At 45.7% G+C, this 26,230-nt stretch overlaps 1 protein-coding gene across 4 annotated transcripts in view; it reads right to left on the reverse strand.

Annotated features, from left to right (window-relative positions):
• The window catches only part of LOC139582463 (sorting nexin-17), a 123,132-nt gene that overhangs the window by 18,237 nt on the left and 78,665 nt on the right, over positions 1-26,230 (reverse strand). For all 4 annotated transcript variants that reach the window (XM_071412489.1, XM_071412492.1, XM_071412491.1 and 1 more), the window contains exons 6-8: positions 25,397-25,507; positions 24,793-24,883; positions 9,541-9,628 (exon numbers count right to left, since the gene is read on the reverse strand). In XM_071412489.1, the coding sequence (XP_071268590.1) occupies positions 9,541-9,628; positions 24,793-24,883; positions 25,397-25,507 (290 nt within the window). The remainder of the gene's footprint in view (positions 1-9,540; positions 9,629-24,792; positions 24,884-25,396; positions 25,508-26,230) is intronic.

The following is a 26,230-nucleotide window of genomic DNA, read 5'->3' on the forward strand; positions in this document are numbered from 1 at the left end:
CTGCTTCAGTCACAACCACAGTGTCTGCTTCAGTCACAACCACAGTGTCTGCTTCAGTCACAACCACAGTGTCTGCTCTGAGTCAAGAGTCCACAGTGTCTGCTTCAGTCACAACCACAGTGTCTGCTTCAGTCACAACCACAGTGTCTGCTTCAGTCACAACCACAGTGTCTGCTTCAGTCACAACCACAGCGTCTGCTTCAGTCACAACCACAGTGTCAGCTCTGAGTCAGAGTCCACAGTGTCTGCTTCAGTCACAACCACAGTGTATGCTTCAGTCACAACCACAGTGTCTGCTTCAGTCACAACCACAGTGTCTGCTTCAGTCACAACCACAGTGTCTGCTTCAGTCACAACCACAGTGTCTGCTTCAGTCACAACCACAGTGTCTGCTCTGAGTCAGAGTCCACAGTGTCTGCTTCAGTCACAACCACAGTGTCTGCTTCAGTCACAACCACAGTGTCTGCTTCAGTCACAACCACAGTGTCTGCTTCAGTCACAACCACAGTGTCTGCTTCAGTCACAACCACAGCGTCTGCTTCAGTCACAACCACAGTGTCTGCTCTGAGTCAGAGTCCACAGTGTCTGCTTCAGTCACAACCACAGCGTCTGCTTCAGTCACAACCACAGCGTCTGCTTCAGTCACAACCACAGTGTCTGCTTCAGTCACAACCACAGTGTCTGCTTCAGTCACAACCACAGTGTCTGCTTCAGTCACAACCACAGTGTCTGCTCTGAGTCAGAGTCCACAGTGTCTGCTTCAGTCACAACCACAGTGTCTGCTTCAGTCACAACCACAGTGTCTGCTTCAGTCACAACCACAGTGTCTGCTTCAGTCACAGCATTATATGGGACGTGTTCCCCTGAATGCTTTGAAAGCTGATTGTTCTGAGGGTTTTCATTTCACATGTAATACATGTGTGGTGGATGGCCTTGTTCAAATTCATAGAAGCATTGAGTAATATTTTGGGTTGGATTTGGGGATATTCAATGTTGTTCGACATCTTCTGTCAGTTTATGGGAAGGAATAAGACTGAGTGTCCATTAAAAGAGCATTTTAGAGAAGGTATCATGATATTCTCATCTTAATAAGTCTTATTATCATCATAGGCTTTTAGGTCCATAAACTGGAGCGGTACCATTGCTTACTATGATTGGCTGCAGAGAGTAGCCAATGTTCTGCCACTAATCCTGAGAAACCTTAGAACGGTTTGTGATGACATGCCTCATTATGACATCACAGAATGCAACTAGGTTAAATATTTTAATTAACTCTAGCTTGTCATTATCGACTGGCTAAGCAATCAAGCAATTGGTTGTTAAAATAATTTAATAAAAATAAGTATCAGGAGTGATTAAGGTATTCCACAAACAACCACAGGTGCTCTTGGAGGGGAGGTGCTACGTGGCAATAAAAGGTATTTGTGTTTATAGTTTTTCCACTTTCAATAGGTTTTATAGTGTTGTCTATCAGACTCATTCTATATCACTAGGTTTTATAGTGTTGTCTATCAGACTCATTCTATATCACTAGGTTCTATAGTGTTGTGTATCAGACTAATCTTTGTTGCCATTTAAAAATAGTGGTTCTGATGAGCACCTGTGATTAGATGGCTCTCCTCCTGATCTTGGTTCTGATTGGTGGAGGTCTGGCAGCACCCCTAAGTAACAGAGGTAGGGGGGAGGAGACTGCCAATCTGGAGCTGATGTCTGACCCTCATCTTGTTAAGGACCACATCAGCCTTTTTGACGATTATGGTGTGAGGCCTATGGCCCCTCGTCTGCCGCCCTACCTCCTCCAAAGCCCTTACATACCTAACCTGGAGGACGAATACTACTAGAACCACACTGAAGATACGACCCAGACCAGCTCAGGCCTTACAGTGAAACTCAACATCTCCACTCAAGTCCTCCTGACTTCTGTAGGACATAAGTCTACTGTATTTTGACTGGTATGCCTTAAAAACAGCACTGGTTGTGGAGTAGGGAATAAAGGCGCAGAAAACTAGCACGTGTAACTGTGTTATTACCTTTGCTGTATAAAATTAAGAAACACACAGTCAAGTTTAGACACACCTACTCATTCAAGGGTTTTTCTTAATTTGTTCTACATTGTAGAATAATAGTGAAGACATCAAAATTATGAAATAACACATATGGAATCATGTAGTTATCAAAAAAGTTAAAACTCTAAAAATATTTTAGATTCTTCAAAGTAATTAACCTGTTTTCCATGATGACAGCTTTGCACACTCACACATAATATGCATTTATACTGACTCTACACACCCACTCCTATACAAACTGCTGCTACTCTGTTTATCTTCTATCCTGTTGCCTAGTCACCTGACCCCTATACACATCTACCTCCATCACTCCAGTATCCGTGTCACCTTACCCTATACATATCTACCTCCATCACTCCAGTATCCCTGTCCCCTTACCCCTATACATATCTACCTCCATCACTCCCCCTATACACATCTACCTCCATCACTCCAGTATCACTGTCACCTTACCCCTATACATATCTACCTCCATCACTCCAGTATCACTGTCACCTTACCCCTATACATATCTACCTCCATCACTCCAGTATCCCTGTCCCCTTCCCCCTATACATATCTACCTCCATCACTCCAGTACCCCTGTCCCCTTCCCCCTATACATATCTACCTCCATCACTCCAGTACCCCTGTCCCCTTCCCCCTATACATATCTACCTCCATCACTCCAGTATCCCTGTCCCCTTCCCCCTATACATATCTACCTCCATCACTCCAGTATCCCTGTCACCTTACCCCTATACATATCTACCTCCATCACTCCAGTATCCCTGTCACCTTCCCCCTATACATATCTACCTCCATCACTCCAGTATCCCTGTCACCTTACCCCTATACATATCTACCTCCATCACTATACATATCTACCTCCATCACTCCAGTATCCCTGTCACCTTACCCCTATACATATCTACCTCCATCAATCCAGTATCCCTGTACATTGTTAATATGGTACTGACCCTGTATATAGTCACCTTACCCCTATATATATCTACCTCCATCACTCCAGTATCCCTGTCCCCTTCCCCCTATACATATCTACCTCCATCACTCCAGTATCCCTGTCCCCTTCCCCCTATACATATCTACCTCCATCACTCCAGTATCCCTGTCTCCTTACCCCTATATGTATCTACCTCCATCACTTCAGTATCCCTGTCCCCTTACCCCTATACATATCTACCTCCATCACTCCAGTATCCCTGTCTCCTTACCCCTATACATATCTACCTCCATCACTCCAGTATCCCTGTCACCTTCCCCCTATACATATCTACCTCCATCACTCCAGTATCCCTGTCACCTTACCCCTATACATATCTACCTCCATCACTCCAGTATCCCTGCACATTGTTAATATGGTACTGACCCTGTATATAGTCACCTTACCCCTATACATATCTACCTCCATCACTCCAGTATCCCTGTCCCCTTACCCCTATACATATCTACCTCCATCACTCCAGTATCCCTGTACATTGTTAATATGGTACTGACCCTGTATATAGTCACCTTACCCCTATACATATCTACCTCCATCACTCCAGTATCCCTGTACATTGTTAATATGGTACTGACCCTGTATATAGTCTCCTTACCCCTATACATATCTACCTCCATCACTCCAGTATCCCTGTCACCTTCCCCCTATACATATCTACCTCCATCACTCCAGTATCCCTGTCCCCTTCCCCCTATACATATCTACCTCCATCACTCCAGTATCCCTGTCCCCTTCCCCCTATACATATCTACCTCCATCACTCCAGTATCCCTGTCCCCTTCCCCCTATACATATCTACCTCCATCACTCCAGTATCCCTGTCCCCTTCCCCCTATACATATCTACCTCCATCACTCCAGTATCCCTGCACATTGTTAATATGGTACTGACCCTGTATATAGTCACCTTACCCCTATACATATCTACCTCCATCACTCCAGTATCCCTGTCCCCTATACATATCTACCTCCATCACTCCAGTATCCCTGTACATTGTTAATATGGTACTGACCCTGTATATAGTCACCTTACCCCTATACAAATCTACCTCCATCACTCCAGTATCTCTGCACATTGGTAATATGGTACTGGAACTGACCCTGTACATAGTATGGCATTGAACTTACCATCTATAAAGCGTTGTACTTTCTTGTGTGTTTTTGTTCTCCTTTGTATTTTTTAGTGCTACATGGATATTGACACTGTATTGTTGGATATGGATCTGAAAGGCATTTCACTGTATTGTTGGATATGGAGCTGAAAGGCATTTCACTGTATTGTTGGATATGGATCTGAAAGGCATTTCACTGTATTGTTGGATATGGATCTGAAAGGCATTTCACTGTATTGTTGGATATGGAGCTGAAAGGCATTTCACTGTATTGTTGGATATGGAGCTGAAAGGCATTTCACTGTATTGTTGGATATGGAGCTGAAAGGCATTTCACTGTATTGTTGGATATGGAGCTGAAAGACATTTCACTGTATTGTTGGATATGGAGCTGAAAGGCATTTCACTGTATTGTTGGATATGGATCTGAAAGGCATTTCACTGTATTGTTGGATATGGATCTGAAAGGCATTTCACTGTATTGTTGGATATGGATCTGAAAGGCATTTCACTGTATTGTTGGATATGGATCTGAAAGGCATTTCACTGTATTGTTGGATATGGAGCTGAAAGGCATTTTACTGTATTGTTGGATATGGAGCTGAAAGGCATTTCACTGTATTGTTGGATATGGAGCTGAAAGGCATTTCACTGTATTGTTGGATATGGAGCTGAAAGGCATTTCACTGTATTGTTGGATATGGAGCTGAAAGGCATTTCACTGTATTGTTGGATATGGAGCTGAAAGGCATTTCACTGTATTGTTGGATATGGAGCTGAAAGGCATTTCACTGTATTGTTGGATATGGAGCTGAAAGGCATTTCACTGTATTGTTGGATATGGAGCTGAAAGGCATTTCACTGTATTGTTGGATATGGAGCTGAAAGGCATTTCACTGTATTGTTGGATATGGAGCTGAAAGACATTTCACTGTATTGTTGGATATGGATCTGAAAGGCATTTCACTGTATTGTTGGATATGGAGCTGAAAGGCATTTTACTGTATTGTTGGATATGGATCTGAAAGGCATTTCAATGTATTGTTGGATATGGAGCTGAAAGGCATTTTACTGTATTGTTGGATATGGAGCTGAAAGGCATTTCACTGTATTGTTGGATATGGAGCTGAAAGGCATTTCACTGTATTGTTGGATATGGAGCTGAAAGGCATTTCACTGTATTGTTGGATATGGAGCTGAAAGGCATTTCACTGTATTGTTGGATATGGAGCTGAAAGACATTTCACTGTATTGTTGGATATGGATCTGAAAGGCATTTCACTGTATTGTTGGATATGGAGCTGAAAGGCATTTCACTGTATTGTTGGATATGGATCTGAAAGGCATTTCACTGTATTGTTGGATATGGAGCTGAAAGGCATTTCACTGTATTGTTGGATATGGAGCTGAAAGACATTTCACTGTATTGTTGGATATGGAGCTGAAAGGCATTTCACTGTATTGTTGGATATGGAGCTGAAAGACATTTCACTGTATTGTTGGATATGGAGCTGAAAGGCATTTCACTGTATTGTTGGATATGGAGCTGAAAGGCATTTCACTGTATTGTTGGATATGGAGCTGAAAGGCATTTCACTGTATTGTTGGATATGGAGCTGAAAGGCATTTCACTGTACCTGTGTACTTGACATTAATACTTCAAACTTAATCCACCTGCGATTCAACTATAATCTAACCAGTTTAACACCCCTTAATACAACTGTAATCTAACCAGTTTAACACCCTTTAATACAACCGTAATCTGACCAGTTTAACACCCCTTAATACAACTGTAATCCGACCAGTTTAACACCCTTTAATACAACCGTAATCTGACCAGTTTAACACCCCTTAGTACAACTGTAATCTAACCAGTTTAACACCCCTTAATACAACTGTAATCTAACCAATTTAACACCCCTTAGTACAACTGTAATCTAACCAGTTTAACACCCCATAATCTGTAATCCAACCAGTTTAAACACCCCATAATCTCCCTGGAACCTAACTAGTGAACGAGGATGAGGCCAGGGATATTTAAGGGGAGAGATTAGAAATTGTTTATAAAACAGAGTAGTAACTCTGGCTGCATTTGCAATTCATAGACACCAGCAGGGGAGAGAAGAGGGAGAATAAGAGGGGGATGAAGGAGAGGGGGAGAGGAAGAAGAGGGGAGAGGGATACGTCTCTACTAACCACTGCATATTTCTACTTATTTGACCTGGCAAGTAAGTCTCCGTCTTCAACCAAACAGAACGTTATGCTTTTATTTCATTCTAATCCAGTAGTTGATCTGGGGTTTAGTGTTTTCATGCTCCCTGGGTTGCTGCTGCTAGTTCTGTTGCTCACCATTCTCCATCTGCGTCCTAAATGACTGCTGTTAGTTCTGTTGCTCACCATTCTCCATCTGCTTCCTAAATCACTGCAGCTAGTTCTGTTGCTCACCATTCTCCATCTGCTTCCTAAATCACTGCTGCTAGTTCTGTTGCTCACCGTTCTCCATCTGCTTCCTAAATCACTGCAGCTAGTTCTGTTGCTCACCATTCTCCATCTGCGTCCTAATATGGCTGCAGCTAGTTCTGTTGCTCACCGTTCTCCATCTGCGTCCTAATATGGCTGCAGCTAGTTCTGTTGCTCACCATTCTCCATCTGCTTCCTAAATCACTGCTGCTAGTTCTGTTGCTCATCGTTACCCATCTGCTTCCTAAAAGGCTATTGTTAGTTCTGTTGCTCACCGTTTCCCATCTGCTTCCTAAATGACTGCTGCTAGTTCTGTTGCTCACCGTTCTCCATCTGCTTCCTAAATGACTGCTGTTAGTTTTGTTACTCACCGTTTTCCATCTGCTTCCTAAATCACTGCTGCTAGTTCTGTTGCTCACCGTTCTCCATCTGCTTCCTAAATGACTGCTGTTAGTTTTGTTACTCACCGTCCTCCATCTGCTTCCTAAATGACTGCTGTTAGTTTTGTTACTCACCGTTCTCCATCTGCTTCCGAAATGACTGCTGTTAGTTTTGTTACTCACCGTTTTCCATCTGCTTCCTAAATCACTGCAGCTAGTTCTGTTGTTCACCGTTCTCCATCTGCTTCCTAAATCACTGCTGTTAGTTCTGTTGCTCACCGTTCTCCATCTGCTTCCTAAATCACTGCTGTTAGTTCTGTTGCTCACCATTCTCCATCTGCTTCCTAAATGACTGCTGCTAGTTCTGTTGCTCACCGTTCTCCATCTGCTTCCTAAATCACTGCTGTTAGTTCTGTTGCTCACCATTCTCCATCTGCTTCCTAAATGGCTACTGTTAGTTCTGTTGCTCACCGTTTCCCATCTGCTTCCTAAAAGGCTACTGTTAGTTCTGTTGCTCACCATTCTCCATCTGCTTCCTAAATGGCTACTGTTAGTTCTGTTACTCACCGTTCTCCATCTGCTTCCTAAATGACTGCTGTTAGTTCTGTTGCTCACCATTCTCCATCTGCGTCCTAAAAGGCTACTGTTAGTTCTGTTGCTCACCGTTCTCCATCTGCTTCCTAAATCACTGCAGCTAGTTCTGTTGCTCACCATTCTCCATCTGCGTCCTAAATGGCTACTGTTAGTTCTGTTGCTCATCGTTCTCCATCTGCATCCTAAATGGCACCCTATTCTCTATATAGTGCACTGTTTTTGACCAGGACCAATAGGGCTCTATATAGGGAATAAGTTGCCATTCACACTCAGTCTCTGCTACAAGTAGGTCAGAAGGGCTAAGACTTTCCTTGAGGGAGACAGGAGGGGGTGAAATAACAACATCCTGTCTAGTTTACCCATTTCTGTTCTGGAGGAAGAAGAGAGAGGTAGAAAGAATGGTGTAGACTTTACTCTGAAAAACTTGCTTACGATGCGGAATTTAAAAGAACAATACAAATGTGATAGTAACACAAGAGGAATAAATAAAACCACAGGAATGGAGCTATATACAGGAAGTACCAGATCAATGTGCAGAGCTATATACAGGAAGTACCAGATCAATGTGCAGAGCTATATACAGGAAGTACCAGATCAATGTGCAGAGCTATATACAGGAAGTACCAGATCAAAGTGCAGAGCTATATACAGGAAGTACCAGATCAATGTGCAGAGCTATATACAGGAAGTACCAGATCAATGTGCAGAGCTACAAGGTATTTGAGGTAGATATGTACATGAAGGCAGGGTAAAGTGACTAGGCATCAGGATAGATAATAATAAGGTATTTGAGGTAGATATGTACATGAAGGCAGGGTAAAGTGACTAGACATCAGGATAGATAATAATAAGGTATTTGAGGTAGATATGTACATGAAGGCAGGGTAAAGTGACTAGGCATCAGGATAGATAATAAGGTATTTGAGGTAGATATGTACATGAAGGCAGGGTAAAGTGACTAGGCATCAGGTTAGATAATAATAAGGTATTTGAGGTAGATATGTACATGAAGGCAGGGTAAAGTGACTAGGCATCAGGATAGATAATAATAAGGTATTTGAGGTAGATATGTACATGAAGACAGGGTAAAGTGACTAGACATCAGGATAGATAATAATAAGAGTAAACTAAAGAACAGAGTAGCAGCAGCATAGGGTGTCTAAAAGTGTCTGTGTCGTTATGCATGTTATGAGTGTGCATAGTGATGAGTCAGTGCAAGGAGAGAGAGAGAGAAAGAGAGCGTGCGAGAGAGAGAACGAGAGAGCCGAAGCGAGAGGGGGGACAGTGAGAGAGGAAGATAAGAGAAGCAGAGAGAGAGAGAGAGACAGAGGAAGTTGAAATAAGACAGGTGTTAAAAGTCGAGGAGGGAGAGAAGTTATCAGGCCTCAGTCTGCAGACAGAAAAACCTCACGTCACTAACACACATGGTAGCCAGACGACCAGAGACTGAAATCTTTGAAGTATTTTTTTTTGCTCATGATAAAACTCTTCGCTCTTCAGTCAATCTCTTATACTTCTCTCTGTACCATATGGCTTCACTTATATAAACCAGCTGGACTCATACTGGGACAACTCAGGATACACAAGTGTCTGGTGAGGTCACAAGTACAGTACTGGTGACAACTCTGGGCAAGGTTTGTGGTGTAGTCAAACGGTTTCACGAGATCATCTATGGAAGAGATTATGTAGCTAGATTAGAGAATCCAGATTGGTCCTCACTTGTCGGTACTTGGAAGGAGAGAAACCTTGTAACCGTTGCTTCTTCCTAAAAGAGCCAAGTGGTTAACATTTGAGTGTTTTTGCTGAATTTAATTGCTAGCTATTCAATCCAAGTGACTTTAGTTCTGATTGGAGCTGCATATCTAGACCAGTAGATAGAAAGTGACAGTCACGGTGTAGAGGGGTAGAGGAGTAGAGAGGTCATACCTTTTCCGCAGGATGATGTGGAACTCTGAACTTCGTAAGCTGGTGACTGATACGAATGGTAACTCAAACTCCTGCAGCTTCCTCACAACTGGAGAGAGAGACAAATGAAGTGGAGTGAAAAGGAGACACGAGAGAGAGAGAGACCGTCAACAACAGGAGACACTAGAGAGAGAGAGAGACCGTCAACAACAGGAGACACTAGAGAGAGAGAGACCGTCAACAACAGGAGACACTAGAGAGAGAGAGAGACCGTCAACAACAGGAGACACTAGAGAGAGAGACCGTCAACAACAGGAGACACTAGAGAGAGAGAGAGACCGTCAACAACAGGAGACACTAGAGAGAGAGAGACCGTCAACAACAGGAGACACTAGAGAGAGAGAGAGACCGTCAACAACAGGAGACACTAGAGAGAGAGACCGTCAACAACAGGAGACACTAGAGAGAGAGACCGTCAACAACAGGAGACACTAAAGAGAGAGAGAGACCGTCAACAACAGGAGACACTAGAGAGAGAGAGAGACCGTCAACAACAGGAGACACTAGAGCGAGAGAGAGACCGTCAACAACAGGAGACACTAGAGAGAGAGACCGTCAACAACAGGAGACACTAGAGCGAGAGAGACCGTCAACAACAGGAGACACTAGAGAGAGAGAGACCGTCAACAACAGGAGACACTAGAGCGAGAGAGACAGTCAACAACAGGAGACACTAGAGAGAGAGAGAGACCGTCAACAACAGGAGACACTAGAGCGAGAGAGAGACCGTCAACAACAGGAGACACTAGAGAGAGAGACCGTCAACAACAGGAGACACTAGAGCGAGAGAGACCGTCAACAACAGGAGACACTAGAGAGAGAGACACCGTCAACAACAGGAGACACTAGAGCGAGAGAGAGACCGTCAACAACAGGAGACACTAGAGCGAGAGAGAGACCGTCAACAACAGGAGACACTAGAGAGAGAACGTCAACAACAGGAGACACTAGAGAGAGAGACCGTCAACAACAGGAGACACTAGAGCGAGAGAGACCGTCAACAACAGGAGACACTAGAGAGAGAGGGACCGTCAACAACAGGAGACACTAGAGAGAGAGAGACCGTCAACAACAGGAGACACTAGAGAGAGAACGTCAACAACAGGAGACACTAGAGAGAGAGAGAGACCGTCAACAACAGGAGACACTAGAGCGAGAGAGAGACCGTCAACAACAGGAGACACTAGAGAGAGAACGTCAACAACAGGAGACACTAGAGAGAGAGAGAGACCGTCAACAACAGGAGACACTAGAGAGAGAGAGACCGTCAACAACAGGAGACACGAGAGAGAGAGAGACCGTCAACAACAGGAGACACTAGAGAGAGAGAGACCGTCAACAACAGGAGACACTAGAGAGAGAACGTCAACAACAGGAGACACTAGAGAGAGAACGTCAACAACAGGAGACACTAGAGAGAGAGAGAGACCGTCAACAACAGGAGACACTAGAGAGAGAGAGAGACCGTCAACAACAGGAGACACTAGAGAGAGAGAGAGACCGTCAACAACAGGAGACACTAGAGAGAGAGAGAGACCGTCAACAACAGGAGACACTAGAGAGAGAGAGAGACCGTCAACAACAGGAGACACTAGAGAGAGAGAGAGACCGTCAACAACAGGAGACACTAGAGAGAGAGACCGTCAACAACAGGAGACACTAGAGAGAGAGAGACCGTCAACAACAGGAGACACTAGAGAGAGAGAGAGACCGTCAACAACAGGAGACACTAGAGAGAGAGACCGTCAACAACAGGAGACACTAGAGAGAGAGACACCGTCAACAACAGGAGACACTAGAGCGAGAGAGACCGTCAACAACAGGAGACACTAGAGAGAGAGAGACACCGTCAACAACAGGAGACACTAGAGAGAGAGAGACCGTCAACAACATAAGACACTAGAGCGAGAGAGACCGTCAACAACAGGAGACACTAGAGAGAGAGACCGTCAACAACAGGAGACACTAGAGCGAGAGAGACCGTCAACAACAGGAGACACTAGAGAGAGAGACCGTCAACAACAGGAGACACTAGAGAGAGAGACCGTCAACAACAGGAGACACTAGAGAGAGAGACCGTCAACAACAGGAGACACTAGAGAGAGAGACCGTCAACAACAGGAGACACTAGAGAGAGAGACCGTCAACAACAGGAGACACTAGAGAGAGAGACCGTCAACAACAGGAGACACTAGAGAGAGAGAGACCGTCAACAACAGGAGACACTAGAGCGAGAGAGAGACCGTCAACAACAGGAGACACTAGAGAGAGAGAGACCGTCAACAACAGGAGACACTAGAGCGAGAGAGACCGTCAACAACAGGAGACACTAGAGAGAGAGAGACCGTCAACAACAGGAGACACTAGAGCGAGAGAGACCGTCAACAACAGGAGACACTAGAGAGAGAGAGAGACCGTCAACAACAGGAGACACTAGAGAGAGAGAGAGACCGTCAACAACAGGAGACACTAGAGAGAGAGAGACACCGTCAACAACAGGAAACACTAGAGAGAGAGAGACCGTCAACAACAGGAGACACTAGAGAGAGAGACCGTCAACAACAGGAGACACTAGAGAGAGAGACACCGTCAACAACAGGAGACACTAGAGAGAGACCGTCAACAACAGGAGACACTAGAGCGAGACCGTCAACAACAGGAGACACTAGAGAGAGAGACCATCAACAACAGGAGACACTAGAGAGAGAGAGACCGTCAACAACAGGAGACACTAGAGAGAGAGAGACCGTCAACAACAGGAGACACTAGAGAGAGAGACCGTCAACAACAGGAGACACTAGAGAGAGAGAGAGACCGTCAACAACAGGAGACACTAGAGAGAGAGAGACCGTCAACAACAGGAGACACTAGAGAGAGAGACCGTCAACAACAGGAGACACTAGAGCGAGAGAGACACCGTCAACAACAGGAGACACTAGAGAGAGAGAGAGACCGTCAACAACAGGAGACACTAGAGAGAGAGAGACCGTCAACAACAGGAGACACTAGAGCGAGAGAGAGACCGTCAACAACAGGAGACACTAGAGAGAGAGAGACCGTCAACAACAGGAAACACTAGAGCGAGACCGTCAACAACAGGAGACACTAGAGAGAGAGAGACCGTCAACAACAGGAGACACTAGAGAGAGAGAGAGACCGTCAACAACAGGAAACACTAGAGCGAGACCGTCAACAACAGGAGACACTAGAGAGAGAGAGACCGTCAACAACAGGAGACACTAGAGAGAGAGAGACCGTCAACAACAGGAAACACTAGAGCGAGACCGTCAACAACAGGAGACACTAGAGAGAGAGACCGTCAACAACAGGAGACACTAGAGAGAGAGAGACCGTCAACAACAGGAGACACTAGAGAGAGAGAGACCGTCAACAACAGGAGACACTAGAGCGAGAGAGACACCGTCAACAACAGGAGACACTAGAGAGAGAGAGAGACCGTCAACAACAGGAGACACTAGAGAGAGAGAGACCGTCAACAACAGGAGACACTAGAGAGAGAGACCGTCAACAACAGGAGACACTAGAGCGAGAGAGAGACCGTCAACAACAGGAGACACTAGAGCGAGAGAGACCGTCAACAACATAAGACACTAGAGCGAGAGACCATCAACAACAGGAGACACTAGAGCGAGAGACCGTCAACAACAGGAGACACTAGAGAGAGAGACCGTCAACAACAGGAGACACTAGAGAGAGAGACCGTCAACAACAGGAGACACTAGAGAGAGAGACCGTCAACAACAGGAGACACTAGAGAGAGAGAGAGACCGTCAACAACAGGAGACACTAGAGAGAGAGACCGTCAACAACAGGAGACACTAGAGAGAGAGAGAGACCGTCAACAACAGGAGACACTAGAGAGAGAGAGAGACCGTCAACAACAGGAGACACTAGAGAGAGAGACCGTCAACAACAGGAGACACTAGAGCGAGAGAGACCGTCAACAACAGGAGACACTAGAGAGAGAGAGAGACCGTCAACAACAGGAGACACTAGAGAGAGAGACCGTCAACAACAGGAGACACTAGAGCGAGAGAGAGACCGTCAACAACAGGAGACACTAGAGAGAGAGAGACACCGTCAACAACAGGAGACACTAGAGAGAGAGAGACACCGTCAACAACAGGAGACACTAGAGAGAGAGACCGTCAACAACAGGAGACACTAGAGAGAGAGACACCGTCAACAACAGGAGACACTAGAGAGAGAGACCGTCAACAACAGGAGACACTAGAGCGAGAGAGACACCGTCAACAACAGGAGACACTAGAGAGAGAGAGACCGTCAACAACAGGAGACACTAGAGCGAGAGACACCGTCAACAACAGGAGACAATAGAGAGAGAGAGAGACCGTCAACAACAGGAGACACTAGAGAGAGAGAGACCGTCAACAACATAAGACACTAGAGCGAGAGACCGTCAACAACAGGAGACACTAGAGAGAGAGACCGTCAACAACAGGAGACACTAGAGCGAGAGACCGTCAACAACAGGAGACACTAGAGCGAGAGAGAGACCGTCAACAACAGGAGACACTAGAGCGAGAGAGAGACCGTCAACAACAGGAGACACTAGAGCGAGAGAGAGACCGTCAACAACAGGAGACACTAGAGAGAGAGAGACCGTCAACAACAGGAGACACTAGAGAGAGAGAGACCGTCAACAACAGGAGACACTAGAGAGAGAGAGAGACCGTCAACAACAGGAGACACTAGAGAGAGAGAGACCGTCAACAACAGGAGACACTAGAGAGAGAGAGAGACCGTCAACAACAGGAGACACTAGAGAGAGAGAGACCGTCAACAACAGGAGACACTAGAGAGCGAGAGACCATCAACAACAGGAGACACTAGAGAGAGAGACCGTCAACAACAGGAGACACTAGAGCGAGAGACCGTCAACAACAGGAGACACTAGAGAGAGAGAGACCGTCAACAACAGGAGACACTAGAGCGAGAGAGACAGTCAACAACAGGAGACACTAGAGAGAGAGACACCGTCAACAACAGGAGACACTAGAGAGAGAGAGAGACCGTCAACAACAGGAGACACTAGAGAGAGAGAGAGACAGTCAACAACAGGAGACACTAGAGAGAGAGAGAGACCGTCAACAACAGGAGACACTAGAGAGAGAGACACCGTCAACAACAGGAGACACTAGAGAGAGAGAGACCGTCAACAACAGGAGACACTAGAGAGAGAGACACCGTCAACAACAGGAGACACTAGAGAGAGAGAGACCGTCAACAACAGGAGACACTAGAGCGAGAGAGACAGTCAACAACAGGAGACACTAGAGAGAGAGACACCGTCAACAACAGGAGACACTAGAGAGAGAGAGAGACCGTCAACAACAGGAGACACTAGAGCGAGAGAGACAGTCAACAACAGGAGACACTAGAGAGAGAGAGAGACCGTCAACAACAGGAGACACTAGAGAGAGAGACCGTCAACAACAGGAGACACTAGAGCGAGAGAGAGACCGTCAACAACAGGAGACACTAGAGCGAGAGAGAGACCGTCAACAACAGGAGACACTAGAGCGAGAGAGACCGTCAACAACAGGAGACACTAGAGAGAGAGAGACCGTCAACAACAGGAGACACTAGAGAGAGAGAGAGACCGTCAACAACAGGAGACACAAGAGAGAGAGAGACCGTCAACAACAGGAGACACTAGAGAGAGAGAGACCGTCAACAACAGGAGACACTAGAGAGAGAGACCGTCAACAACAGGAGACACTAGAGAGAGAGAGACAGTCAACAACAGGAGACACTAGAGAGAGAGAGAGACCGTCAACAACAGGAGACACTAGAGAGAGAGAGAGACCGTCAACAACAGGAGACACTAGAGAGAGAGACCGTCAACAACAGGAGACACTAGAGAGAGAGACCGTCAACAACAGGAGACACTAGAGCGAGAGAGAGACCGTCAACAACAGGAGACACTAGAGCGAGAGAGACAGTCAACAACAGGAGACACTAGAGAGAGAGAGACCGTCAACAACAGGAGACACTAGAGAGAGAGACACCGTCAACAACAGGAGACACTAGAGAGAGAGAGAGACCGTCAACAACAGGAGACACTAGAGAGAGAGACCGTCAACAACAGGAGACACTAGAGCGAGAGAGACCGTCAACAACAGGAGACACTAGAGAGAGAGAGAGACCGTCAACAACAGGAGACACTAGAGAGAGAGACCGTCAACAACAGGAGACACTAGAGAGAGAGACCGTCAACAACAGGAGACACTAGAGAGAGAGACCGTCAACAACAGGAGACACTAGAGAGAGAGAGAGACCGTCAACAACAGGAGACACTAGAGAGAGAGAGAGACCGTCAACAACAGGAGACACTAGAGAGAGAGAGACCGTCAACAACAGGAGACACTAGAGAGAGAGAGAGACCGTCAACAACAGGAGACACTAGAGCGAGAGAGAGACCGTCAACAACAGGAGACACTAGAGCGAGAGAGAGACACCGTCAACAACAGGAGACACTAGAGAGAGAGGGACCGTCAACAACAGGAGACACTAGAGAGAGAGACCGTCAACAACAGGAGACACTAGAGCGAGAGAGACCGTCAACAACATAAGACACTAGAGCGAGAGAGACCGTCAACAACAGGAGACACTAGAGAGAGAGACAGTCAACAACAGGAGACACTAGAGAGAGAGAGACCGTCAACAACAGGAGACACTAGAGAGAGAGACCGTAAACAACATAAGACACTAGAGCGAGAGAGACCGTCAACAACATAAGACACTAGAGAGAGAGAGACCGTCAACAACAGGAGACACTAGAGAGAGAGAGAGACCGTCAACAACAGGAGACACTAGAGCGAGAGAGACCGTCAACAACAGGAGACACTAGAGAGAGAGACACCGTCAACAACAGGAGACACTAGAGAGAGAGACCGTCAACAACAGGAGACACTAGAGAGAGAGACCGTCAACAACAGGAGACACTAGAGCGAGAGAGAGACCGTCAACAACAGGAGACACTAGAGCGAGAGAGAGACCGTCAACAACAGGAGACAATAGAGCGAGACCGTCAACAACAGGAGACACTAGAGCGAGAGAGAGACCGTCAACAACAGGAGACAATAGAGCGAGACCGTCAACAACAGGAGACACTAGAGCGAGAGAGAGACCGTCAACAACAGGAGACACTAGAGCGAGAGAGAGACCGTCAACAACAGGAGACAATAGAGCGAGACCGTCAACAACAGGAGACACTAGAGCGAGAGAGAGACCGTCAACAACAGGAGACAATAGAGCGAGACCGTCAACAACAGGAGACACTAGAGAGAGAGACCGTCAACAACAGGAGACAATAGAGCGAGACCGTCAACAACAGGAGACACTAGAGCGAGAGAGAGACCGTCAACAACAGGAGACAATAGAGCGAGACCGTCAACAACAGGAGACACTAGAGAGAGAGACCGTCAACAATCAACAGCAGGAGACACGAGAGCGAGACCGTCAACAACAGGAGACACGAGAGAGAGACCGTCAACAACAGGAGACACTAGAGAGAGAGACCGTCAACAACAGGAGACACTAGAGCGAGAGAGAGACCGTCAACAACAGGAGACACTAGAGAGAGAGAGAGACCGTCAACAATCAACAGCAGGAGACACGAGAGCGAGACCGTCAACAACAGGAGACACGAGAGAGAGACCGTCAACAACAGGAGACACTAGAGAGAGAGACCGTCAACAACAGGAGACACTAGAGAGAGAGAGACCGTCAACAACAGGAGACACTAGAGAGAGAGAGACCGTCAACAACAGGAGACACTAGAGAGAGAGAGACCGTCAACAACAGGAGACACTAGAGAGAGAGAGACCGTCAACAACAGGAGACACTAGAGAGAGAGACCGTCAACAACAGGAGACACTAGAGAGAGAGAGAGACCGTCAACAACAGGAGACAATAGAGCGAGACCGTCAACAACAGGAGACACTAGAGCGAGAGAGAGACCGTCAACAACAGGAGACAATAGAGCGAGACCGTCAACAACAGGAGACACTAGAGCGAGAGAGAGACCGTCAACAACAGGAGACACTAGAGCGAGAGAGAGACCGTCAACAACAGGAGACAATAGAGCGAGACCGTCAACAACAGGAGACAATAGAGCGAGAGAGACAGTCAACAACAGGAGACACTAGAGAGAGAGACCGTCAACAACAGGAGACACTAGAGCGAGAGAGAGACCGTCAACAACAGGAGACACTAGAGCGAGAGAGACAGTCAACAACAGGAGACACTAGAGAGAGAGAGAGACCGTCAACAACAGGAGACACTAGAGCGAGAGAGAGACCGTCAACAACAGGAGACACTAGAGCGAGAGACCGTCAACAACAGGAGACACTAGAGCGAGAGAGACCGTCAACAACAGGAGACACTAGAGAGAGAGAGACCGTCAACAACAGGAGACACTAGAGAGAGAGACACCGTCAACAACAGGAGACACTAGAGAGAGAGAGAGACCGTCAACAACAGGAGACACTAGAGAGAGAGAGAGACCGTCAACAACAGGAGACACTAGAGCGAGAGAGACCGTCAACAACAGGAGACACTAGAGAGAGAGAGAGACCGTCAACAACAGGAGACACTAGAGAGAGAGACCGTCAACAACAGGAGACACTAGAGAGAGAGACCGTCAACAACAGGAGACACTAGAGAGAGAGACCGTCAACAACAGGAGACACTAGAGAGAGAGAGAGACCGTCAACAACAGGAGACACTAGAGAGAGAGAGAGACCGTCAACAACAGGAGACACTAGAGAGAGAGAGACCGTCAACAACAGGAGACACTAGAGAGAGAGAGAGACCGTCAACAACAGGAGACACTAGAGAGAGAGACCGTCAACAACAGGAGACACTAGAGCGAGAGAGAGACCGTCAACAACAGGAGACACTAGAGCGAGAGAGAGACACCGTCAACAACAGGAGACACTAGAGAGAGAGGGACCGTCAACAACAGGAGACACTAGAGAGAGAGACCGTCAACAACAGGAGACACTAGAGCGAGAGAGACCGTCAACAACATAAGACACTAGAGCGAGAGAGACCGTCAACAACAGGAGACACTAGAGAGAGAGACAGTCAACAACAGGAGACACTAGAGAGAGAGAGACCGTCAACAACAGGAGACACTAGAGAGAGAGACCGTAAACAACATAAGACACTAGAGCGAGAGAGACCGTCAACAACATAAGACACTAGAGAGAGAGAGACCGTCAACAACAGGAGACACTAGAGAGAGAGAGAGACCGTCAACAACAGGAGACACTAGAGCGAGAGAGACCGTCAACAACAGGAGACACTAGAGAGAGAGACACCGTCAACAACAGGAGACACTAGAGAGAGAGACCGTCAACAACAGGAGACACTAGAGAGAGAGACCGTCAACAACAGGAGACACTAGAGCGAGAGAGAGACCGTCAACAACAGGAGACAATAGAGCGAGACCGTCAACAACAGGAGACACTAGAGCGAGAGAGAGACCGTCAACAACAGGAGACAATAGAGCGAGACCGTCAACAACAGGAGACACTAGAGCGAGAGAGAGACCGTCAACAACAGGAGACACTAGAGCGAGAGAGAGACCGTCAACAACAGGAGACACTAGAGCGAGAGAGAGACCGTCAACAACAGGAGACAATAGAGCGAGACCGTCAACAACAGGAGACACTAGAGCGAGAGAGAGACCGTCAACAACAGGAGACAATAGAGCGAGACCGTCAACAACAGGAGACACTAGAGAGAGAGACCGTCAACAACAGGAGACAATAGAGCGAGACCGTCAACAACAGGAGACACTAGAGCGAGAGAGAGACCGTCAACAACAGGAGACAATAGAGCGAGACCGTCAACAACAGGAGACACTAGAGAGAGAGACCGTCAACAATCAACAGCAGGAGACACGAGAGCGAGAGAGAGAGAGACCGTCAACAACAGGAGACACGAGAGAGAGACCGTCAACAACAGGAGACACTAGAGAGAGAGACCGTCAACAACAGGAGACACTAGAGCGAGAGAGAGACCGTCAACAACAGGAGACACTAGAGAGAGAGAGAGACCGTCAACAATCAACAGCAGGAGACACGAGAGCGAGACCGTCAACAACAGGAGACACGAGAGAGAGACCGTCAACAACAGGAGACACTAGAGAGAGAGACCGTCAACAACAGGAGACACTAGAGCGAGAGAGAGACCGTCAACAACAGGAGACACTAGAGCGAGAGAGAGACCGTCAACAACAGGAGACACTAGAGAGAGAGACCGTCAACAACAGGAGACACTAGAGAGAGAGAGACCGTCAACAACAGGAGACACTAGAGAGAGAGAGACCGTCAACAACAGGAGACACTAGAGAGAGAGAGACCGTCAACAACAGGAGACACTAGAGAGAGAGACCGTCAACAACAGGAGACACTAGAGCGAGAGAGAGACCGTCAACAACAGGAGACAATAGAGCGAGACCGTCAACAACAGGAGACACTAGAGCGAGAGAGAGACCGTCAACAACAGGAGACACTAGAGCGAGACCGTCAACAACAGGAGACAATAGAGCGAGACCGTCAACAACAGGAGACACTAGAGCGAGAGAGAGACCGTCAACAACAGGAGACACTAGAGCGAGAGAGAGACCGTCAACAACAGGAGACAATAGAGCGAGACCGTCAACAACAGGAGACACTAGAGAGAGAGAGAGACCGTCAACAACAGGAGACACTAGAGCGAGACCGTCAACAACAGGAGACACTAGAGAGAGAGAGAGACCGTCAACAACAGGAGACACTAGAGAGAGAGACCGTCAACAACAGGAGACACTAGAGCGAGAGAGACACCGTCAACAACAGGAGACACTAGAGAGAGAGAGACACCGTCAACAGGGGATAGAGAGAATGTCAACAACAGGATGTCAAGACAAGGACAAGTGATGAGTTTATAGAATGCATAATCCTGGCTGATTGGCTAAGGAGCATTCAAGACCATGAGTTTTGGTTCTCTCTCATGTCTGTCACAAAACACTCCCCCTAGCCAACTAGAACAAGTCTGTGGTAATCACTAGTTACCACTGCCACAAAGTCACATGTATGGCTAAACCCTAACTATTAGAGGTCGACCGATTAATCGGAATGGCTGATTAATTAGGGCCGATTTCAAGTTTTCATAACAATCGGAAATCGTAATTTTTTTTACACCTTTATTAACTAGGCAAGTCAGTTAAGAACACATTCTTATTTTCAATGACGGCCTAGGAACGGTGGGTTAACTACCTTGTTACATTGTTCAGGGGCAGAACGACAGATTTTTAACTTGTCAGCTCGGGGATTCAAAATAGCAACCTTACGGTTAACTAGTCCAATGCTCTAACCACCTGATTACATTGCACTCCACGAGGAGCCTGCCTGTTACGCGAATGCAGTAAGAAGCCAAGGTAAGTTGCTAGCTAGCATTAAACGCATCTTATAAAAAACAATCAATCAATCATAATCACTAGTTAACTACACATGGTTGATGATATTACTAGTTTATCTAGCGTGTCCTGCGTTGCATATAATCGATGCGGTGGCATTCGCAAAAAAGGACTGTTGTTGCTCCAACGTGTACCTAACCATAAACATCAATGCCTTTCTTAAAATCAATACACAAGTATATATTTTTAAACCTGCATATTTAGTTAATATTGTCTGCTAACATGAATTTCTTTTAACTAGGTCAAATGTGTCACTTTTCTTGCAACAGAGTCAGGGTATATGCAGCAGTTTGGGCCGCCTGGCTCGTTGCGAACTGTGTGAAGACTATTTCTTCCTAACAAAGACAGCCAACTTCGCCAAACGGGGGATGATTTAACAAAAGCGCATTCGCGAAAAAAGCACAATCGTTGCACGACTGTATCTAACCATAAACATCAATGCCTTTCTTAAAATCAATACAAAGAAGTATATATTTTTAAACCTGCATATTTAGCTAAAAGAAATCCAGGTTAGCAGGCAATATTAACCAGGTGAAATTGTGTCACTTCTCTTGCATTCATTGCACACAGAGTCAGGGTATATGCAACAGTTTGGGCCGCCTGGCTCGTTGTGAACTAATTTGCCAGAATTTTACGTAATTATGACATAACATTGAAGGTTGTGCAATGTAACAGGAATATTTAGACTTATGGATGCCACCCGTTAGATAAAATACGAAACGGTTCCGTATTTCACTGAAAGAATAAAAAGATTATTTTCAAAATTATAGTTTCCGGATTTGACCATATTAATGACCTAAGGCTCGTATTTCTGTGTGTTATTATGTTATAATTAAGTCTATAATTTGATAGCGCAGTCTGAGCGGTGGTAGGCACCAGCAGGCTCGTAAGCATTCATTCAAACAGCACTTTCGTGCGTTTTGCCAGCAGCTCTTCACAATGCTTCAAGCATTGCGCTGTTTATGACTTCAAGCCTATCAACTCCCAAGATTAGGCTGGTGTAACCGATGTGAAATGGCTAGCTAGTTAGCAGGTTAGCGCTAATAGCGTTTCAAACGTCACTCGCTCTGAGACTTGGAGTTGTTGTTCCCCTTGCTCTGCATGAGTAACGCTGCTTCGAGGGTGGCTGTTGTCGATGTGTTCCTGGTTCGAGCCCAGGTAGGAGCGAGGAGAGGGACGGAAGCTATACTGTACAAATGGTATAGAGAGAAATAGTCCTATAATTCCAATAATAACTACAACCTAAAACTTCTTACCTGGGAATATTGAAGACTCATGTTAAAAGGAACCACCAGCTTTCATATGTTCTCATGTTCTGAGCAAGGAACTTAAACGTTAGCTTTCTTACATGGCACATATTGCACTTTTACTTTCTTCTCCAATACTTTGTTTTTGCATTATTTAAACCAAATTGAACATGTTTCATTATTTACTTGAGGCTAAATTGATTTTATTGATGTATTATATTAAGTTAAAATAAGTGTTCATTCAGTATTGTTGTAATTTAATTTTACATTATTCAAATGTAATAAATAAAAATAAATATATATAAAAATCTCCCGATTACTCGGTATTGGATTTTTTTGGTCCTCCAATAATCGGTATCGGCGTTGAAAAATCCTAATCGGTCGACCTCTACTACCTATATTTCTACAATTTATCTTCTTAAAATCTGAGCGTAGACCCTAAACTTGAATGAAGACAAGTTAATTTCACAAGTTCAGTAAGTTCATTTTTGTTTTCATGACTTTTATAAACAGACAATTATTTTGACTACTACATCGCAAATGGCACCCTATTCCCTATTTAGTGCACTACTTTTAACCAGGGCTGGCTGTCACGTTCCTGACCTGTTTTCTGTTAGTTTTTGTATGTGTTAGTTGGTCAGGACGTGAGTTTGGGTGGGCAGTCTATGTGTTCTGTTTCTATGTTGGTTTGGGTACCTGATATGGTTCTCAATTAGAGGCAGGTGGTGTTCATCTCCTCTGATTGAGAATCATATTAAGGTAGGTGGTGTCACATGGTTTGTCGTGGGTGGTTGTCTCCTGTGTCAGTGTCAGTGTATGTTACGCCACACGGGACTGTTTTTGGTTTTGTTTGTTCGTTCGGTTTTGTGTAGTCTGTTTTTCCTGTTCGTGCGTTCTTCGTGTTACATGTAAGTTCTTACGTTCAGGTCAGTCTACGTCGTTTGTTGTTTTGTTAGTTATTCAAGTGAAGTTCGTTTTCGTTCCTTGTTTAGTAAATAAATCATGTCTACTAGAAACGCTGCGTTTTGGTTCAATCCCTGCTCCTCCTCTTCAGACACCGTTACACTGGCACCCTATTCCCTATTTAGTGCACTACTTTTAACCAGGGCTGGCACCCTATTCCCTATGTAGCGCACTAGTTTTAACCAGGGCTGGCACCCTATTCCCTATTTAGCGCACTAGTTTTAACCAGGGCTGGCACCCTATTCCCTATTTAGTGCACTACTTTTGACCAGGGCCCATAGGGTAGTGTAAGTATGTAGGGGATATACACAGAGTGTACAAAACATTAAGAACACCTGCTCTTAACATGCCACAGACTTAACATGCCACAGGTGAAAGCTATGATCCCTTATTGATGTCACTTGTTAAATCCACTTCAAATCAGTGTAGATGACGGGGAGGAGACAGACCGGTTAAATGATTTTTAAGCCTTGAGACAATTGAGACATGGATTGTCTATGTGTGCCATTCAGACAGTGAATGGGCAAGGCAAAATATGTAAGTGCCCTTTGAACGGGGTATGGTAGTAGGTGCCAGGCTGCACCGGTTTGTGTCAAGAACTGCAACGCTGCTGGGATTTTTCACACTCAACAGTTTCCGTGTGTATCAAGAAAGCCAGGTCAGCCAACATGTTTTAGGTTAGTTAGTCATCTATCTATCTATCTATCTATCTATCTATCTATCTATCTATCTATCTAAACGTGTAGTAATCATGGTTGAATTACTGATCGAGGGGCCGCCATTCATTTTGTTAGTCACTCTCACTCTCACATCATATTCAAAACTGCAAACATTTCTCTCCACCCTCTTGGAAAATGTGTAGAATTACAGGAAATTAGCTGTAAAAGTGCATGACAACTGCATGGCAACATAAGTAGAATTGCACGAAATTTGTTATAGAATTGCTTGAATTATATACATTTTTTTTTAAATTTTTTTTTTTTTAACTTACGCTTCGATCACACCGACATCATCGTGGCGCAAAATAGTACGCAGCGTCATCTGGATATGTATGTAACAGTTCAACAGTCACCTTCTGCTACTATTTCTGTCAAGCCGTCTATGCATACAGTTTGACACTTACGTTTGATAAATCCTAATGTACGCACCGCACAGAACGCACTTCAACTGCCTCTGCAACGCAATGCTGCAAGGCAAACGCATCGTTTTCATTGGAAATTAACGTAATTCTGGTGTACCAAAAAAATGCAATGACGCTGTTGGTGTGATCGAAGCGTTAGGGTCCCCAAAAAGGCCAGGGCCGGCTCTGACTTTATGTGTGGGTACGAAGACCCACAAGCCACTGCAGCCCCTCATTATGAATTCAGATTTGTTTTTTGTGGCCCCCACTCCATCCCTGGTATTGGAGCCATTCGGCCTTTCAGATACCACTGTATCTCATTGCAGTCCTCTGAATGGTTAGGGGAGGGGTTAAAGTTGAACGCTTACACGTTAATCCCCCGTCCACTCCTTCTCGAACCAGGAAAAGACTGAAATAACCAACCAGCTCATCAGGAAGGTCCAGTTTTGACGCAACAGCCTGCGAATCAGAACACAGGAGGATCATCTCTGGTTCATCTTTGTGTGTGTTAGATATGAAACCACAACTCCTATTTTCTGCTCTTACTCGTACAAAACATACGGTAGCTTTAAAAGCATTTTATCCACTGACAGCTATACAGTCTCCGGTCAAGTCCTTCTCGTAACATCATTTTATGGAGAATACTTGACAGCTATATGTTATAGTAACAGCTGTTCAATATAATGGTTCTGAATCTATCTGGGTTGAGAATTCTGAATTCACTTATGGCTGAAGAATATCCAGAGTGAATTCTCTCTCCCTAAGCGTCCATAGGGTTCCTGGTAGTGTTGGTACAGCGTCCATAGGGTTCCTGGTAGTGTTGGTACAGCTATTCATTGTATAAAAACATCCAGTATATTACACTACTGTGTTCACTCTATGAATTCTTCAACACCGATTACTAACATCCGGTAGAAGTCTGAATCTGGATTATAAATCTGTGTGTTTTGAAACCCAGTCGAGACGGTTTACCTCGAGGACGTCCTCTGTCTGGTCGGAGGTCAGGATGTTGACCTCGACCTTCTGGCCGTTAGACAGGTAGATCTCCAGAGGAACCTCTTCGGTTGGGATCTGCTGGGTCTCCTATACGACAGGTTATATACAGGTTACAGAAGACAGACAGAATGTGTTCCATGACAGACAGTGTAGTCAGTACAGACCAGAGAGTTAGTTCTCTCCAGTCAGGGAAGTAGGTTTTTATCTAGCCCTCTCTTCCTGTAAGAGACACGGGGTAAATTCAGTATATCTGGATTTTATGCTTCTATGACACCATATAGTTATATAATGTCTTGTTACAGATGTCCTCAAAAAGTATGACAATCCTACATTTACAGGAGGAAGACGACAATAAATTTAAAAGCAGAGCCGCTCGCACATTTGCCCCAGCGTCGTCCGGGTTAGGGGAGGGTTTGGCCGGGGGGGGGGGGGGGGGGGGGGGGGGGCTTTACTTGGCTCATTGAGCTCTAGTGACTCCTTGTGGCAGGTCGGGTGCCCGCAAGCTGACTTCAGTTGTCAGTTGAACGGTGTTTCCTCTGACACGTTGGTGCAGCTGGCTTCCGGGTTAAGCGGGCGGGAGTTAAGAAGCGTGGTTTGGCGGGGTCATGTTTCGTAGGACGCATGACTCGACCTTCGCCTCTCCTGAGCCCGTTGGGGAGTTGCAGCGATGAGACAAGATGGTAGTCACGAAATTGGGAGAAAAAGGGGATCAAATATATATTTTTTTATAATACATTTTAAATGTTTTTTAAAAAATGAATAAGAAATACAATTTTTTTTTTAAAGTCTAAGCAGCTATCCTTCTGCCTG

The sequence above is a fragment of the Salvelinus alpinus genome, chromosome 8 (assembly GCF_045679555.1).
Source record: "Salvelinus alpinus chromosome 8, SLU_Salpinus.1, whole genome shotgun sequence".
In the NCBI taxonomy this organism is placed as follows: Eukaryota; Metazoa; Chordata; class Actinopteri; order Salmoniformes; family Salmonidae; genus Salvelinus; species Salvelinus alpinus.